We start from the raw sequence: 20,603 nt of genomic DNA on the forward strand, positions 1-20,603 counted from the left end.
CAAAAGTGGATTTAGGATAGTTTTCTTCACAGGGATAATTCAAGTAGTCCATTTTAGCAGTTTACAACAAAATGATCATGATGGTTGCTACATTTTGGTTTCTTTCTATCCTTCTTTGCTCCAGATCTTTAGACACCCTCAAAAATGATGCCAATTGCCTTTGAGAGTGCCTTCACCAGCCTTAGATAAATATTCAGTAACATATCAGGGATAACATACAGAAAACCCTATTATCTATTAGTTATCTTTAAGCTACTAGAATTATCCAATGCCTCCAAAGGATCTCGATTTAGACCTTGATAAGTGAGAGAACATTGTTCTAGGTTTAAACTACTAAGCAAATTTATTAAACAATGAACAAGCAAATATATGTAAGAACAGAAATTCTATTAGCTATCACTTCAAAAGGAAAAACAAAAGGTTGCAATCTATTCACTAAACTGTTCTTCTGTAAATAAATTATATGTGCAGTTCATTTTTTACTTGTGCTCTTTACTAACTGCAAGAGCTCGCTAGTTGACTGTCTTTGTCTGTTCAACTCAGCCCTACTGGAATGACTTCTCTGTTTGCACTTTTTATACCTCTTGAATGATTGCCGAGACTTGTTAGATTTTCATACCTGCTAGTCACTTTCAAAAATAAGTGACTGATATCCATAACTGAACAAATGACAAAGTATGTAAATATCTGAATGTGCGTTGGTTCCTTTCTCAAACCTGTTGCCATGGAAACAAACATACAGGCTGGGGGAGTGCAGGTTCCTAGCTAAACATATTATATATTGTGTCTGAATTAAAGGGAATTACCAGACCAAAACACAGTAAACTGCTTTATTTTTGTCAGTGATATTAGAGGTTCAGCTTTGTTAAACTAATGATAACTATAAAATAATAGGAATTCTGAATCAGTGCAGGCTTGTTATGAAATCCAGAATAGAATGATTAACTATTGACTGGGGCGCACAATAATGTAGCACCAAGCATTATGTTATTCCATGACTGAAAGACAACTTAGATGTGATACAAATAGGAAATAGTGACAAGGGGCAATGTTTTATTAAAAACTGAAGAAAGAGTGAAATTTTAAAATAAAAATATCTTTGTTGCTAGTTAGGAGTCTGGACCATGGCCTAACATCAGGGCCTCATGGAAACTGGCTATAATCCATCTCTAGGCCTGTCATCATGTAAATTTTGAGAGTTCATATAAAAGAAATATAGAAAATCTTAGATATGAAAAACAAACTGGTACGAGCTGTCTTAGACCAAAATGCAAGCTTAGGAGTTTTATTGATATCCTTTAACCCTAGCATGTTTTTTTTTAAAAAGTAAAAAACAATAGCCATTCAAATCTGCATTGAAAGTGTCCATACTGACATTCCATAACCTTGACAAAATACCTGCAACATCCTAGGAGCAGAAATAAAATAGTAAAATAGAATTGGGACAAACTTAATACTGCATCAAGGTGGCAGAAGAACAGGGGTCAGCATGAAGGCATTATGGTTATACTGATGCCCAGGTTCACATGCTGAATGCACCAAAACTAACATTTACTTGGAATTCTGAAAGCTCTAAGCTCCCATTTGATCTGGACACATCCAGAATCCCACTTGCTGAATAAGCTGGCAGGCTCCACCTAAAAATCCCAGGCATTCAAAAAAATGGCAACCACCTTTCCAGCCACTCATACTGTGCATTCTTCCCAACACAAACCATTTGAAAACAAGAACCAACCTGGTAATGCCTGTCCATGACACGCAGTTCTATCTACTAAGATCTAAGAATAAAACTATTCAGATTCAAGTTTAGAAATACATGGATACCCACCTGCTTTGAAACTAAGCTCATCATGTTCCTGCCCTTCATAATCATACAATGCTCGCACTCTGATTTCTGATCCTGCTGAATGGTCCTCATCAAAAGGATTATCACCATTTGTTTCATTGCAGCTGAAGGGATTGTTGGTTTCATCATCTGACCACTCTGTGGTATAGTTTTGGTTCTTTTCGTAGCTGCTAACACTGAGTTCCAAAGAATAAAAAAAAAGTTACTGTACTTGGCAATCAAGTTATTAATCATAGTCAAGGATGAAATCTTCTCAGAGCAATTTAAGCTGACTCCTTTTTAAGACAGACTTCCCATCGATACACTGATTATGAATCAAACTAAACAAATTATGATCAGAGGGGCAATGTATTGGTGTTGTAGTGTCAGCAGTGGAAGAGTCCAGGATCAGAATGATAGAATCCCCATAGTCACCCATCTAACCCCTGCCATGATGAGGAGCTAGGGAGGTCAGAGGTTGTCCGGGGAGGTGGGGGGCGGGGGGGTGGTGTCAAGATAAAGAGAGTAAGAAAGTCAGAAGGAGAATCACCCTTGTCACTTTCATGTACTTATGAGTACCTGGTTGTAAGGCCTGGGAGTAGGTTTCCAGCCTCCCATGGCAGATGGAAACAGTGCACAACACATAGGGATTAACAGCAGGAAAGGGTAAATATAATTTAAAAATACTAAAAATGAAACCACTTTTGATCAGACAATACTGAAAAAAGCACACAAATATTCAGTTTACTGTGAGATGAAGTTGAAGTAATCGCTATTTCAAAAGCGGGTAGATACATGCCTTTTTGTTCAATATTGCGCTTCAATCTCATTCTCTAATCCAGTTAAAAAAAAATTAGTAGCTGAGCTCTGCAGACTGGGAAAGATCAGGATTCGATCTTCGGTCTGTGCTGAGTTAGTTGATCTCAGCTAAGGTGGTGGTGGGGGCACTGCACCTAGCCTCATTACTCCTGCGTCAAGGAAGGCGAAAATTAGCCTGGATTCTTATTCCAGTAAGCTCCTGCTGGAAGTGTGCCTATGTGGATTTCTGCTATAGACAGTATCAAGCTCAACTGTAATGTCTGGCAATTGAACAGCTTGCACATACTCACCGTCCAGGTACAAAAAGTAATCAAAAAGGCTAGCGGAATGTCGGCCTTTATCTCAAGGGGATTGGAATACAAAAATGAGGAAGTTATGCTTCAGTTGTACAGAAACTTAGTCAGACCCTGTCTGGAGTACTGCCTTCAGTTTTTGGCACCGAGCCACAGGAAAGATATACTGGCCTTGGAGGGGTGTAACACAGATTCACCAGAATGTTACTGGGGCATAAAGGGTTAAATTGTGAGGACAGTTACATAAACTTGGTTTGTATTCCCTTGAGTTTAGAAGGTTGAGGGGTGATCTAATCAAGGCCTTTAAAATGATAAAGGGTTTTGATAGAATAAATACAGAGAAACTATTTCCTCTAGTGGGGGAATTCAGAACGAGAAGGCATAATTTTAAAGTTAGAGCTCGGTCATTTAAGAGTGAAATCAGGAAGCACTTTTTTCACACAAAGGGTAGTAGAAATCTGGAACTCCTCTCTCCCTAAAGGCTGTGGATGTGAGGGCAATTTCAGTTTTCAAGACTGAAATAGATAGATTTTTGTTCGGTAAAGATATCAAGGGATGTAAATGGAGTTGAGGTACAGATCAGCCATGATCTAATAGAATGGTGGAATAGGTTTGAGGGGCTGAATGGCTTACTCCTGGTCCTATGTATTTGCATGAAGAATAACACTTGAACAAGGCAGTGGGAGCGTGACTGTAGCCCAGCTAACCAACCACCATTCTGGAGGGAGAGGGGAGAATAATTGCCAGAAAAGTGAAAAATAAAAAAGAAATGGACAAGATCATATCTTGAGGTGCTCTCATTTACTCCAAAATCAAGCTATTTTGGGAATTTAATATTTTTTAAACTAAAACAGGAAAATCAACAGGAGCCCTTTTTGGTAAAGCACAGCACCAATGATGAGTATAAAGACAACATTATTCATTCTTCCACTCTCCAACTCTAGTGGCAAGTACAAAGACAGCATTTCTTACTCTTTCCCTCTCCTCCCACCAACAGAAGTTTCTAAAAAAAAACTGAAAATAGGTTTCTAAATTTCAAACTTTTAAGAAATCACTTCCACATGCAAACACACAGCAACTGCTCAAATTAAAGAATGTAATAGATTGCACAAAAATAGAAGAGCCACAGGAAGCAACAAGATAAGCATTGTTAAGGTGGCAAGTAGTTCAACAATGTTAAAAAAAAACGAGCAAGTAAGTATGAAGATGGTAACTCTGTAAGTAAGAAAATTGTTTTAAGAAAAGGAAGAAGAAACATATTTAGAGCTCTTTGGAGTATAGAACCACACTGCACAAATCCATGCATCAGTCAGTACACTGACTTTGTGGAACCTAGAATAAGGAAATATTAAGCAGCAGCATGAAAGTGTGAAGTTCATCAAAATCAATCTTTCACCAACTTTTTGGTTATTGTGCTCTCCTTCTCGTCGACAGGTTTGCCATTCTCCTCTTCCTCAAATGGGTTACAACTGGAACGTATCGAGTTAGTAGTACTCCGGACACTAAGACTGTCATTTGGGAAATAACATCATTAAGAGCGAGCTCCTTTCACAATTAAATTCAATCAATAATATGTTCCATCAGCTGACAGAAATAAAGTTAATTATGTTGCTGACCAGCTTCATGAATCACACTTATTAAATACCATCATTGTGACTTTTCTAAAAGCAAACAATTTCACCTGAATGACACAGGGCATCCTGTAATCACAACAAAATTTCTTGCTGATTAATACAAATCTGCAGATTAGGGTTGGCATCCGTATGGCTTTTTGCACAAGCAATCTTTTTATTCCAATGTAAACTTTGGCAACAAAAGTCTGGTGTTCTGGGTTCAAAGGTTGTGCGTGCAGTGTCTCACAAATTTTAGCCAAAACTTCAACAGATATTTAACTCAGGTTTTCTGTGGGGTTTTTTTAATACTAACTCTGCTCCATTGCCAAGTGATATCAAAGTAAATTTTCCGAGACCCCACTCTAACCAGCTCGGCCTTGCACACTGCAGGCGGCTTATTAGAAATTTGTGAGTGCGCTGCCTGTAATTTTCCATGTCACACACTGCGTGCGAGACCCCGCTGCTGTGCAGGGTCTTGGAAAATAGCGCTTATGGCAAACCTGCACCAGTCACAGTAATGTGCATTGTTTGCAAATTGTTCTGATATATAGTCAAGCAGTACAAGGTGACTTTTAAAACTGTAGATTTCAGAAAGCCAGTGATTTGAAAAATCCACAGATAGGACGATTTGCCACAAAATTAAATGCGTCTATAAACAACTCAACTGCAATAAAATATTTAGTGCAGTTCATGCATAGAATATCTTTTTGAAATGTATCTGAAAGTCACCAATAAAATAAATAATTCTGAATTGAAGCGTGATTCTTTCTTTTGGTTCACTGCTAAATGAAGTCATCTGGTTCTGTATAAAACTGTTGGGATGGACTGCAATAATTGTTTTAAAAAGAATCCAGTCTTCAGTATAAAACAATCAATTAATAAGCACTGGATAATTTTGTACAAAAGCATTATCTACAATAAGCAAACTCCACCCCCCCCCCCCCCCCAACAAATGTGTGTAATCACCACATGGCTAATGAGGTACTGAAATACTTGACTGCACAGTCTGCATTGTCAGACATATATTCTTTGTTATTTCTCTCCTGAGTGAAACTGGCAGTAATATAGAAGTTTTGAATCTCTTACCTGCTGTGTTTGGATGGCTGGGATGCCTGATCTCCTGTCTGACTGATACTGGTCAATGTCACTCCATCTCCAGTCTTTTTAGGCTTTTCCCTCCTACTGAGTGTACGGTTGAGGTCACCACACCATTCCTGTTATTATAGATAAGAGTGCATGAAAATCAAATAATTTTCTGGCCACAATATTGACATATTCTGTTAAATAGTGTCTACAAACAGTAAACATTTTCAAAAAGATGAGAATTAAGGGCCATTTTATAATTATGTGCTCCTGAACAGTGATCAGTCTCAGTGTACTGTTTTTAAATGGTGGGTTCAGTTTCCAATACTCTGAATTATGAGCAACAGAGCTAAAAGATGATTTTCAATCAACAGTGTCCATGGAATTCTCTGTACAATTTTGTCAGAAAATGCTGAAAAATTCAAAACTGAATACATAGAAGTTACAACGTGAAAACAGGCCTCTCGGTCCAACTAGTCCATGTCGGTGTTTACCCTCCATGCAAGCAAATACGTAGTTCTAATCACATTTCCCCACCCTATTCCCATATCCCTTCAACCTCTATTCTTCATCCATCTATCCAATATAACTTAGAATGTTGGTATACCTTCTGGCTCAAGCACTAACCCTAGAAGTGAATTCCACATCCTTACAACTTGCTGTGTAAATAAGTTTCTCCTGCCATCTGCTCTAAATCTCTTACATTTAATCTTGTATCTCTGGCCCCAGTCTGGAAATAGTCTGTTTCTATCTACCTTATCCCATCCTTTCATAATTTTAAGCACTTCTTTCATATCGCCATGTAATATGCATAATCAAACCGTTCAAATTAACCAGAATCTAAGAAATAACAAATCAAACAAATGTTAAACAGCATTTTGCAAATCAATTTCATTTTTAACAGCTGTACACTGGTTGTGTGGTATTTGAGTTAAAAGTTTAACTAATAATAAAACACACATCCTCATAATGCCACAAAAGTTGAGACAGCTTCCACGTGTAATTGCAGATCCCATGTTGTTCATATACACAAGATGACAAAATTTTTGATGCACCCATTATTTTCATCTACTGCCCTATTACTACGCAGCATTGAAGCTATCCTGACCAAAGTTAAGAAAGACACTCTGTGACTATGGTCCGTTATCCCTCCGTGTCCTCAACATCTCTGCAGCTTTCAATATGGTTGATTATGCCCTTCCCCTCCATCGCATCTCCTCTGCTTTCCAGCTCCATTGTACTATTCTCACATGGCTTCACTGTTACCTGTCTGAATACAGCCAGCATATCTCCAGCAACAACTTCTCTTCCTGCCCTCTCTCAGTCGCCTCTGGAGTCCTCCTAGGATCAAACTTTGGCTCTCTCCTCTTCCTCATCTACATTCCTCAGTGATGTCATCAGCTTCCATACATATGCTGTTGACACTGAGCTCTACCTCTCCACCACTTCCCTTCACCCCACGATCACCTCTATGCTGTCAGACACCCTGTCTGACGCCATGTCGTGGATGAGTCAAAATTTCCTCCAATTCAACATTGGAAAGACTGAATCCTTAATTTTCAGCTCCTGCAATAAACACCATTCCCCTACCACTGACTTCATTCCCTTTCCCAACCACCTGTTCAGACTGAATCGTACGAAGTCCCTGGCGTCTTGTTTGACCCAATGTTTCAAATCCCACATCATATCCATCACCAAAACCACTTATATTTACATCCACTCCTACTGTTGTTGAAATCCTCATCCATGCTTTTATCACTTCTAGATACAATTTCTTCAATGTCAGCCTTGCCAGGTTCTCAAACTCAACCCTTCACAAATTCCAACTTATCCAAAACTCAGTTGCCTATAACCTGTCACGCTCATCCATAATTCCTTTTTTAGCTGACCTATTGGCTTCCTGCCCCCTGGCACATTAAATTAAACTAAATCCTTGTCTTCAAATCACGCCACAGCCTTGCCCCACCCTTCCTCTGCAACCTCCTCCAGCCTTAAATCCCTTCTCACATTCTTCAGCCCTTCGACTCTAGCATTTGGAGAAACCCCCCTCCCTTCCCCCCCAACAATGGTGACAGGGCCTTCAGCTGTCTTGGCCCTAATCTATGGAACTCCCTCCCTAAACCTATCCATCTCTCCCTTCATCTTTAAAAACTCTCTCAAAACCTATCTTTTCAATTAGGTTTTTGGTCACCAACTCTCAAATCATTGCTTGGCTTTGTACCTTTTATTTTTCTATGTTATGTGCCCTGGAGAATTTTTTTTTTACATATGGTTCCATCATAAACTCTAGCAGGCATCACAGGTCAATTTGAGGTTGCAAATTAGCAGATCACCATCACCTTGTCTTGTAAGCAGATTTTGCAGGACCTCTATCGCCTGTTGCTGAAAAGTTTTCATACAAAAATATGCTTTTTTTTTTATAAACACATACTTTTCCTTTTTTCTCCCCTCCAGGCCTATTGCAAGCCAAATCAGGTGTGTTTCAAAAAAAGCATATGAAGAGCAGCTAAGACGGAAGCAGGGCAACAGGAGAGTAGGAATTAAGTGTCAGCTCGGCTCCCTGATCTCTGAGATACAAGGTTGTACATTCAAGCTACATACTTGAGCACATATCTCAATGCAGTACTAAAAGGATGCTGCATTTCTGAAGCGGACGTCCTTTGGATGAGATTTGAACCAAGGTCCCCCCTCTGCTTGTTTACGTGGACGCTAAAAGATCCTATAGTATTATTCGAAGAGCAAGGTGTTTTCCTGGTATCCTGGAGAGCACTTCTCCCTCATGGGCCAAAAGGAGATTATCTGGTCATTCATTTGCTGTGTATGGTGACCTTGCTGTTAAACAAATTGTCTACAAAATAACAGTGACTCCACTTCAAAATTAGCCGATGATTGTAAAGCATGTTAGGACACAACAAGGAAGTGGCAAGTCGTGTATAAATGCAAGTTCATTCTTTCTTTAAGTGGGCATTTTTGTTTGCTACACCATGTTTTTCTGTTTCCTGGTGATGAAACTACAGCTCGAGAGGAATAGTCCCATTTAGAAGATAAATTCTGAATGCTTAGAACCATTCTCTAGTGGAGATCTTCCACAATGTGTTTCCTGGATCCAACAGACCGGTGAACATAAGTCAACTGATTAACCACTGGAGTTACTTGAACCATTATAGAATATTTTCTCATTTGCAATATGATGAAATTTGCAGACTTAACAGGTGAAAGAAATACTTACTTCATCCTGATAAACGTTAGCCAGAAAAAAAAATTGGAAAAGTTTACAAAATGTAACACTATGCTATTGTCACATTACTCTTGAAATAAATGTTAAAATGCCAACATACCAAATGCTAAAATGTTAGAATAACATTTACTACATTAAGTTTAGATAATTGCCTTTTAAATATGATTAAAACGCATGGCACTGTTGAAAGAACACTGAATCCTTCAACAGCACTAAGGCTTCAAAACTGAGTTAAAATTGTTATCCTGGATGTGACAAACTTTAGACTCCAAGCTTCACACATACAGACACACCAAAGATCCCTGGGAGTGAAAAAAACTTAAGATATAATGAAGATGTTCTAAACCTTGAAAATAAATCACCAACTTAAAAATTACAGTTACACATTTGCTAACCATAAAAAATATTAGAACCTATGGTTTATTTAAAAAAACAAGATTATGGGCACTGTGAAAGCCCAATTTGCAAAATCTCTGGAAGGATGAGGTCAAATGGGCTGAATGACCATCTTCATCCAAACCAATCTTGTGATCATTAAATAAACAAAAACACTGTTGCATCTTGAGATGAACATTTGTTTCCGTTGAGTTTTATAAGGATAAAATAGTAAAGGGGATAAAAGATAGAAAGGAGAAAAAAAATTCATCCAGTTATGGCAATCTTTGACTATGATGGAATAGGTATGCACACAGAAATACTCTGCATCATATAATGAGAACCACACGACCTGGGATGTGATTTTATAAAAAGTTTGAATAATTAAAGAAAACTCTGATATGTCTTTTTTTGGTTTACCCTCATGATAACATGTTGATCCTCTTCAATCAAATCCAGCTGATGCTTGCTAATAGTGCTAAGCAGTTTTTGGTCATCTTTCAGACTTCACCTGTTGGGTTTCTATGAGGCTCCAAAGAGGGAATTAAAATGATTGTTGTACCAATTAAAATGTAAAAAAAACTGTAATACTTGTTATGGCTGGATACAGTCATACAGATTTGGTATGACAGATCGGGTACTGAGTTAGGCACTTCAGACATGGAGCTACTGATGAAACGTATTTTTCTACACAGATATCGTCCATTAAAAATTTAAATCAAGAAATTCCTTAGAGTAACCCTCTTTACAACTTGAAAATCTAAAATATTTGACTGCAGCTTATTACTGAAGTTAAACATTTGGCAAGTTATTTGAGAAAACTATTTTAAAAAGGGAAAATATTGGACATATATTAGACGTGCAGTCAGTCAGCATCTGTAAAAAGAAATGATAGGTTAACTGATATATATCTGAAACATTAATCCATGTTTTCTCTTTGCAGTTGCCAACTGGCCTGCTAAATATTTCCATGATTTTTAAGTTTTGCTTCAGATTCCCAGTTTGTATTTGTATCAACATTATTATGTAAATTTAAGAAACTAGTATCCAATGCCTGTTTTGTACCGAAATACTAATTAATTAAAAAAAATACTCTACCATTGGCAGAAGGTATTTTTCTCATTTCTATTTATTTCCACGTGCCTGTGCCCAAATAATTTTTGATCAAACACAAAATAAAAGCAATTCATGAAAAAGATTTGAGATAAATAAAGGTGGATATTGCTCAACTTCAGAAAACTATTTACTACCACATTTTCCCCCAAGTAGAGATTTATTGGTTGGCTAGATTTGAATTTATGAAAGTGATGGCAAAGATTATGGTCTCAAACAGAACTGTTTCACCACTAAAAACTTGGTGATCTTCAACATAATCTGTACAACACAGCATATTATTCAGACTAGCAATTCAGAGTTGTGAAACATGCAATTATAAGCAAGTATGCTTTCGAATCATATCTGAAGCATGCACAGCCATATCATAAATTGCAGTCTTACATTTATCAAGGCAGCATGCTTTCACAAAAAAAGATCATTTTGGAAATAATACACAAATCACATCTTAAAAAAAAAATCGCACACACAGAAAATGTTAAAAGGCGCATGGAACTCTTACATTTGTCTCCAGCTTCAGTTGTGCTCATAACTTAGCGTTTCTGCTGTACTGTAGTGACTGAGGACAGATTCAAAATTTTGTAGGATACATTACAGGACCGGAATGTTTTTTGAGGCTGTGCATGGCCAAGTGCTTGCTACATCAAAGCAATTTACATAGAAATGAAAAAGTGGCCAGTAAAACAAAACTAAAATTAATGTAAATAGTATGTAAAAGCAAGCACGATGCATAAGTAGTAATCATACAAGCAAAAATATATCATTCTTTATGCAAAGTTAGCAAGCATTTCTAACCTGCCCATTAAAAGAGACACCATCTCTTGAAAATTGTCTGGCAAACTCACTATTTGGGAAACACTGAGATGCAATATTGAAGTTTACATCAGAACATATCACTGCATCCCTCATGTGTATCACTGCACTATAAACGATGGATGACAATTCCTTCCCTAACCTCAAACAATAAGGACCTCTTTCAAAAACGAGTTGCCTTGAATTTAAAAAGTCAATTTGCGATTTTTGTTTAATCATTTAGTTTTATTCCACTGAATACCATTCACTTAGAATAATATTAGAATACTGAGTTGAACATGTAAAATTTGTTTGTCTATAACATATAATGGTAGAAGTCATATTCTGTATTGTAGATTTTTTTCACAGAAGCAGTGCATATTGTATATTGGTTGTATTGGAAACCTTTAAAAAAGGTTGCTCCAATTATTCTGGCATTATTCCACTTACTGGCAGTGAATTTAAAATAATTTTGTTTAAACTAAATAATCATTGACTTTGGAACAGATACGTATCATAGAATATGTTCTTAAACTCAATAAATCAGGCTGTCTTCGCTAATCTTCCCATGACCTACATTATCCTCTTGATCGTTAACAGCAAACAAAGCATGACAGAGATACAAACCAAACCGGTAAAACCTAGTGGCAGCAGAATATAGGTCAAATAACAAGACCAAAATTTTGGCTTTTGTTTTTAAAGGTGTAGGCAGCCTGCACAGTACTAAAATTATTACACAATCTCAGCACTTAGGTGATTGATTAAACTCCTACAACATTAACCTGTATATACCAAACTGCCAAAATTATACGAATTGCATTCAAACTAACAATGCATTGGCATTTAGGAACACAATACAAATCTAGCAGTATTCAGTAATAGGCTAACTTTTCATTGTTATAGGATTAAGGAACAACATAGGTCACATGATTCCAGGTATGAATTCAAGGATTCATATGGGTAACAACAACAACTTGCATTTATATAGCACCGTTAATGTAGGAAAACATCCCAAGACACTTCAGAGGAGTGTAATCAGACAAAAATTGACACGGAGCCAAAGAAGGAGTTATTAGGATGGGTGACTAAAAAGCTTGGTTAAAGAAGTAGGTTTTAAGGAGGGTTTTAAAGGAGGAGAGGTGGAGAGGTTTAGGGAGAGAATTCCAGAGCTTACGGTCCATACGGCTGAAGGCACGGCCACGAATGGTGGGGCGAAGGGAGTAGGGGATGCACAAGAGCCCAGAGGAGGACAGAGTACTTGGAGAGTTATAGGGCTGGAGGAGGTACCAGAGATAGGAAAGGGCAAGACCATGGAGAGATTTGAACATGAGGATGAGAATTTTAAAATCAAGGTGTGGGGGACCGGGAGCCAACGTAGCTCAGCGAGCACAGGGGTGATGGGTGAACAGGACTTGGTCCGGGTTAGATTACAAGTAGCAGAGTTTTGGATGAGCTCAAGTTTATGAAGGGTGGAAGGTGGAGGCCAGCCAGGAAAGCATTGGAATAGTTGAATCTGAAGCTAACAAAAGCATGGATGAGGGTTGCAGCATCAGAAAAGCTGAGGCAAGGGTGGAGATGGGCAATGTTACAGAGGTAGAAGTAGGCAGTCTTTGTGATGGAGGGGATATGGAGTCAGAAGATCAGCTCTGGGTCAAATAGGGTGCTGAAGTTGAGAACAGTTTGATTCAGCCCTGAGATAATGGCCAGGGAGGGGGATGGAAGCAGTGGCGAGGGAACAGAGTTTGTGGTGGGGCTGAAGACAATGGCTTCAGTCTTCCTAATATTTAATTGGATTAAACTGCAATTAATCCAGGACTGAATGTTGGACAAGCAGTTTGATAACACAGAAGCAGTGGAAGGGTCGAGACAGGTGGTGGTGGTGGTGGTGAAGGGTTGGGTGTCATCAGCTTACATTTGGAACCTGACATCAGGTCTTTGGATTGTGCCACCGAAAGACATTACAGTAGAAATAGGAGGGGGCCAAGTATAGATCCTTGAGGACTTCAGAAGTGACGTCAAAAAATATTCAATGATCTGACCAGAGATGCCACAGTAAGACTCCTACTCATTTAGGCACTGCCTTCTGAATGATTTATTGATTTCGTGCATGTTTTACTTTGTTAGCATGTTTCATTCATAATTAATAAAGAAAGCACCGAAATTTTATTTTCAAACAATGAATTCTGACAAGTGACCCCAATGAATCATACAACAAAAATGCCAATAGGTTGTAATGAAGTGACTATGTCCTTCAACAAGGAAAATCATGAGAAATTATGGAGTACTTGAACAAGAATAAGAAATGGAGAAATCAAAGAGAGAGAAAAATGGGAAAAAATGTAGCATCATAGGGGAATGATTGCCATTAGGTTGAGCAGCCTTTTGCAAATGCTCTGGGTCACTGAAGTGGTCTCATTACATTCTTATTTCCAACTAACTTCCAGTGTAGCAAGAACTGGAAGAGAAGTAAACAAACTTATACTCAACATAGAACTATAATTAGCTATTATATGAAAGGAAACAAATGGAATGAAGCAGGTACATTTCTAACTATGATGTTGCATTCAATTTATCTTTCATACCTCAAACTGTGGCCAGTTCATGGGCATTCCTGGACCATGCACACATCTGAACCATTTAAGATCCTCCTGGGGGTCAGCTGACTTAATTGTCTGTTCCAGCTCTTGATATACAGCGCTATAGCTTTAAAAGCAAAAAAGATGAAGTTTGTCAAAGAAATGAACATCTACAGAGTTTACATCAAGTATTAGAAATAAGAGGTAGAGTCTCTTTAGTCACACACGTTTCCATTGTACAAAACCATCGCAATATTTCTGTGAATGAGATTTCCCCCCCCACTTCAGCTCTCAGTACTGTTTCTGGAGTACATAACTCAAAATACATTTTTAAAAGCTACTTTTAAGATCAGGCCTCAAGAATTGGCAAATGATCGTCCTTTAAACCACAGGAAGGTATAGACGACTTAATGGTTTCCAGTTAAAAATCATTACGGCTTGAACATTTCGGCTTCTGCAACTCCTGCCTACTGGTCAGTCACAAGGAAAAAGATTCCTGCTTTTTTAATCAAACAAGGAACTTGGGAGCAAAACTGATACTATTGCAACGCTTTTTTTTATAGCAAGGAAGACCTTTTCATGCAGTTACGCAATGCAAGATTTCTCTTTCTGCTGGCTATAAAGGGCAGATAGGAAATAAGCTCACGACAAAATCTTATATCTCTGTCCCCTCAATCGCTGTAAGCAGTCGGTTTCTATTGACTCTGTCCCATCCCTTCATAATTTTGAACACCCCTATCAAATCGGCTTATTTGAATAATTCTTCATAGTTTACTGTACAGCTTTAGTTTTATGCAAGGAGCCAACCTCGTGGGGGATGTGGAAAATCCAGCAAGCAGGTCAAATTTAAAAGGGTGTGGGCATTTAAAGATAAATAGCTGCATAGGGGAGTAAATCTTGTTTCTGTCTTTATTAAGCTTCAAAATTAATTTTACATATTTGTCAGCTTTTAACAAGGCTGGGGGCAGCGAAAAAGTGGTAGACAAAAATGAAATGAAAGGAAGCTCAATGTAGAGGCATGAATAGGATTCTATGGGAAAGTGACTGACTGGTATAGCACCAGACTCTGTTTGATGGCTGGCACAATGGATGTGCACCTGCATGAGGTGGGTGCAACAACTGCCCGGTATGGTATTTTAGGGCACCCAAAGATGACAAAAGTGCACCATTCCTCACAGTAGGCGGTGACCAGGTTCAACACTGTTGAAACTACCTGTAACAGAGGCACAAGAAAAGGGCACACTTTAAGAAATCTGGTAAGGTGACCTGGCCAGTATTTATCCCTCAACCAACACTACTAAAATAGATTATCTGGTCATTAATCTGATTGCTGTTTGTGGGATCTTGGCATACGCAAATAAGCTGTTTGCCTACATTACAACAGTGACTACACTTCAAAATACTTCATCGGCTATAAAGTGCTTTGGGATGTCCTGAGGATGTGAAAGGCATTATATAAATGAAAGTACTTTCTTTTTTCTAAGACTACACAACATTGTCAACTATCATGACACAAGATTGCACTCCACTAAGAGTTGCCTGTTCTACATTTTTTGCTTACCCATGTCAGGTACTCAGACAAACTTACATCTCTTTCACTCCATCTCATGCATGCCCATACCTCAGTAGGGCACACCTTCAAGATGCAAAGTATAATTAATAGCCATTCACACCTTCAAGTCATCGTAAATCAATGAGTGCCAAGAAGTGTAGTCTTTTATTGACACCCAGGTGGAAGCGCAGGTTGTGCACATCTGTCACTATGAATATGCTCTTTCAACTTATACAAGATGGTTAACATAACTCTAGTGGGGGTCTATGAAACTGAATACTTGTGTAACAGTGGGTTTGTGCAGCGAACTTTGGGCGTAGGTAGACCTCTCTGTGAACGTTCCTCTGCATTTCCTCCTCTAGCTTCTTGACGGCAAGATGCATTCCCAGAGGAATTCCCATTTTCAGGCCGCTAATGCCAGGTGGCCACAGTTAAGATCGGTTCCAGTATTTCCAGCTGCACTCACTGAAGCTGAAGGCTACTGCGCTTGACGAACTTTGGTAGATACTCGTTACATATGGAAAACAAAGATTTCCTGAACACATTTTCCAAGAAGTGGTCACCCAAAGGCAGACCCAGTGACAGAAGGATTGGAAGAGGGCGACCATCCATCATGATGAGAAGAGAAGAAAGAAGGTACCCAAGGGTAATGAATACATGTTCCGAGGACTAGAACTTGGGGAAGAACAGTCATGAGCAACACCATGACACCATGGAGAAAGTGGCTGCCCAAGAGAGAAGAATTGAGTGCCAGGATGCAGTGATAATGGTAGATTCAATAGTGAGTGGTAAACCATCATTTCTGTAACCATAAACATAAGCCCCAGTTGCCTCCCTGGTGCCAATGTAAGGAACATAATGAAGCAGGTGCAGAAGCTCTTGGAGAAGGAGGGGGTAGCAGATAGAAGATGTGGTCCATGCCAAAACCAACAACAACTTACATTTATATAGTGCCTTTAACATAGTAAAACGTAGCAAAAAAATGGCATGTTGGCTTTAAGTGCAAGGGGGTTGGAGTACAAGAGTAAGGAAGTCTCACTACAATTGCACAGGGTTTTGGCGAGACCTCACCTGGAGTACTGCGTATAGTTTTGGTCTCTTCATCTAAGGAAGGCTAAACTTGCCTTAGAGGCAGCGCAACGAAGGTTCACTAGATTAATTCCTGGGATGAGAGGGTTGTCCTATGAGGAGAGGTTGAGTAGAATAGGCCTCTAGTCTCTGGAGTTTAGAAGAATGAGAGATGATCCCAATGAAACATACAAGATACATGAGGCTTGACAGGGTATAGGCTGAGAGGTTGTTTCCCCTGACTGGAGAGTCCAGAACTAGAGGGCATAGTTGCAGGATAAGGGGTCGGCCATTTAAGACTGAGATGATGAGGAATTTCTTCATTCAGAGAGTTATGAATCTTTGGAATTCTCTACCCCAGAGGGCTGTGGATGCTAAGCCACTGAGTATACTCTAGGCTGAGATAGATGAATTTTTGGACTCTAGGGGAATCAAGGGATTATGGTGATCGGGCAGGAAAGTGGAGTTGAGATTGAAGATCAGCCATGATCTGATTGAATGGCGGAGCAGGCTCGAGGGGCCGTATGGCCTACTCCTGCTCCTATTTCTTATGTTCTTATGTCCCGAGGCACTTCACAGGAGTGTTATCAAACAAAATGTGACACCGAGCCACATAAGGAGATATTAGGACACGTGACCAAAAGTTTGGTCAAAGAGGTAGGTTTTAAGGAGCGTCTTAAAGGAAGAGAGAGGTGGAGAGGCGGAGATGTTTAGGGAGGGAATTCCAGTGCTTAGGGCCTGGGCAGTTGAAAGCACTGCCGCCAATGGTGGAGCAATTAAAATTGGGGATGCGCAACAGGCCAGAATTGAAGGAGCGCAAAGGTCTTGGAGGGTTGTAGGGCTGATGGAGGTTACAGAAACAGGGAGGGGAGAGGCCATGGAGGGATTTGAAAACAAGGATGAAAATTTTAAAATCGAGGCGTTGCTGGACCGGGAGCCAATGTAGGTCAGCGAGGACAGGGGTGATAGGTGAATGGGACTACCACGAGCAGGATTCACGTCCTGAGAAAAAAGTTCCAGGAGTTATGAAGCAGATTAAGAAGTAGGACCACAAAGGTAGTAATCTCAGGATTACTACTAGAGCCACACACTAGCCAGTGCAGGAACAGTTAGATTAGAGAGGTAAATGCACGTATAATACTTATAGCACATAATCTAGGCTGACACTCCAATGCAGTACTGAGGGAGTGCTGCATTGTCGGAGGTGCCGTCTTTTGGATAAGATGTTAAACCAAGACCCCGTCTGCTCTTTCAGGTAGATGTAAAAGATCCTATGGCATTATTTGATGATGAACAGGGCAGTTCTGGTGTCCTGACTACTACGAATCCCACAATCAACATCACTTTTTAAAAAAAAAAGCTTATTGGTCATTTGTCTCGTTGCCGTTTGTGGGACCTTGTTGTTATGTACAAATTGGCTGCTGCGTTTCCCTATATTACAACAGGGACTACACTTCAGAATACTTCATTGGCTGCAAAGTGCTTTGTGACATCCGGAGATTATGAAAGGCGCTATATAAATGTAAGTTCTTTCTTTCTGTAGACTTTATAATTCACTTAAAATGCTGCACGTAGTTTGTTTGGAACTAGTCCAAACAGTGCAAACATTTAGTGTTTCAGTACCACATACATCACAACAGAAACACAATATATTATTCGTCACCTGGTGGCAGAAAGGTCAAGGTGTTGCTCAGCCTCCAAAAGGACCTCTCGAAAGAAACTTAGTCGTTTGTCCTCAAACTGCTGACATTGCTCAAAGACTTGCTCCATGTTTTCGATATACTGTGGTGTGGACTTATTTAAGTCATCTAGAGTTTTCTCATACTTTTCCTTTGTCTAGAAAGTAAGAAACAGGCTGTGAAATTCAGTTCAGCAGATGCACCATACTCCAAACAGTATGTTTCGTAAAACACATAAGCAGGACTCTGAAATGAAAAAGTACTGACTAGCTAGCAATATTTTCACATGGAACAGTGCATTTCTATTGTAATAAAGAAAAGCATTTTTTTTTCAAATTGTGTTTTCATGCAGTATTTAACATCGCAGTTAAAACAGAATGGATAATAATCTTTAATTTCCAAACAGAATCATAGAATCTTACAGCTCTGTCTGGTAGTCACTCCTGCCAATGCTATCATGGACAGGTGTGTCTTGAACAGGTAGGTTGATGAGGGCCGGTAAGTTGTAGATTACTTCCATTTCCACCTGATGCAAGCCTAGCATAACAGCTATGTCCTTCGGTACTTGGCCAGCAGTGGGATTACCAAGCCACTTTTGGTGGTAGACGTTGGCATACCCAACCCAGAGTACATTCTGTGCCCTTGCTTCCTCCTTCAACGTGAGGGAGTTCTGATTCTTCAGCTGGGGAGTGGGGTGGGATGGTTGGTAGAATAAGCAGGGGGTTTCTTTGGCCTTGTTTGACCTGAAGCCACGAGACTTCATAGGATTTAGAATAAAGGTTAAAGACTTCCAGAGCCAAGCTGACTTGACTGACTGTATACCAGTGTGCCCTCACCTTTGGTGAGCCTATTGAGCCTCTGGGAGAGGACAAACCTAGGGATGGTGATGGTGGAGTCTGTGGGATGTTGGCTGCAAGATATAACTCGGTGAATACGCCTAAGTCAGGCTGCTGCTTGACTTGTTTGTGGGACAGTTCTTCCAACTTGGACACCAGTGCCCAGATGTTAGCGTTGAAGACTTTGCCAAGTCGACTGGGCTGGGACTGTCTGAATCTAGTTCTGATCCAATATCTGGGTCATGGCCAGTGGGTCAGTCTGATATTTTCCCGATGATTGTGTTCCACAGCGATTGTTTATAACTGAATTGCTTGTTAGGCCACTTAAGAGTCAAACACACATTATGGGACTGGAGTCACTTGATGGCTAGACCTGGTAGAGATGGTGGGTTTTCTTCCCTGAAGGATATTAGTGAACCAGTTGGGTTTGTAAAACAATCCAGCAACTCTGATGGTCATTTTTCCTGGGGCTAGCCCATAAACTCCCAGATTTGTTGAATTCAATTTTACAGCATATGGGTTAATGGCTATGTAAAAATAATGCACACAGGAATGCAGCAAAAGAATGTTAAGCACTTATTACATTCCTGTGTGCACTGTTTTCACACAGGACATCAGGTGTTATTGAGGAGGATTTTGCAGAGTCAACTGAATTTAGTTCTGATTCAATGTTCGATCAGAATTTCTACCAATGTATCTATATTCACTCTCAACGCAGGTTTTGGAAGACTCAGCCCGGCAGGGGATAGCATCCCTGCTTTGCCCTCAGGTTTCCATTACCATTTGATTGTCTCTTGAATGTCAGAATATATATTTTTCCGCAATTTTGCATATCCATCCATTACATGGCAGTATAATCTATTCAGTTCATGTATCGTAAGCGGTTGTGCATTCTTCTGTGTTTCACCCATTTTGTCATCTCTGGATAGTTTCAGAATACATGAAATAGTTTTACCCTTTGGACATCCTGCTTAGATTTTTCCAGTTTATCCAGCACTTTCTTCAGTTGTTCTGGATTTGTATTTGTATCAGCTCTGCTGGCCGATTCCCTGGATATTGCTAATTTCTCTTCTTTACAAGCTGCATGATAGGCCTTCTTGGCAGCTTCCACCTCAAAAAGGAAAAAAAAAGTATTAGTTGTTTGGTTGATCACCAATGACACTTCTTTTTTACAGCCTGGAAGTTAAGGCTCTTGAATTACCAAGAAAGTTAAAAGATAGGCCAGACAAAAAAGGACACATTTGGCAAACATTGAGTAATAAATTGTTGCACTGGTTAAATTATGTATGGCAACTCATAAAACTGTGTGGCAATTACTTTTCATATTGCTGTTCAGTCTTTAAAGAATTCTTGCATTGTTTTGCTTTAAATTTTTATAATGACAAGTTAGTGACTAGAATTACATAGAATTTACAGCACAGAAATAGGCCATCCGCCCCATCAGGTCTATGACTGTGTTTATGTTCCACACGAGCCTCCTCCCACTCTATTTACCTCATCTCCCCTATCAACACACTAAAACCAACTTTGTTTTGGTTTGGGAAATGCTGCCTTTTAAAGATTTTTTTCTCCTCCCACCTATTTTAGGGTGCATTCACACTATAACCAGTGTTGACGCAAATATTGCAGTTATAGTGTTAATTAATCCAAAGTCAGGGCCAAATATGACACCAGTAGGAACAGGAAGTGTCGCTCTGCTTCCTTTCAGAGTCAGTTTGGGCCTTTACACCCAATTTGCATT

The 20,603-nt window shown here is 39.4% G+C and overlaps 1 protein-coding gene across 6 annotated transcripts in view; it reads right to left on the reverse strand.

Moving 5' to 3' along the window:
• LOC137334751 (protein kinase C and casein kinase substrate in neurons protein 2-like) overlaps positions 1-20,603 on the reverse strand; it is a 135,203-nt gene that overhangs the window by 3,159 nt on the left and 111,441 nt on the right. For 5 of the 6 annotated variants that reach the window (XM_067999680.1, XM_067999683.1, XM_067999678.1 and 2 more), the window contains 6 exons: positions 19,818-19,973; positions 18,011-18,183; positions 13,734-13,854; positions 5,637-5,764; positions 4,338-4,445; positions 1,829-2,022 (listed from right to left, as the gene is read on the reverse strand). In XM_067999680.1, the coding sequence (XP_067855781.1) occupies positions 1,829-2,022; positions 4,338-4,445; positions 5,637-5,764; positions 13,734-13,854; positions 18,011-18,183; positions 19,818-19,973 (880 nt within the window). The remainder of the gene's footprint in view (positions 1-1,828; positions 2,023-4,337; positions 4,446-5,636; positions 5,765-13,733; positions 13,855-18,010; positions 18,184-19,817; positions 19,974-20,603) is intronic. The other variant, XM_067999682.1, reaches the window with a different exon arrangement.

The sequence above is a fragment of the Heptranchias perlo genome, chromosome 18 (genome assembly GCF_035084215.1).
Source record: "Heptranchias perlo isolate sHepPer1 chromosome 18, sHepPer1.hap1, whole genome shotgun sequence".
In the NCBI taxonomy this organism is placed as follows: domain Eukaryota; kingdom Metazoa; phylum Chordata; class Chondrichthyes; order Hexanchiformes; family Hexanchidae; genus Heptranchias; species Heptranchias perlo.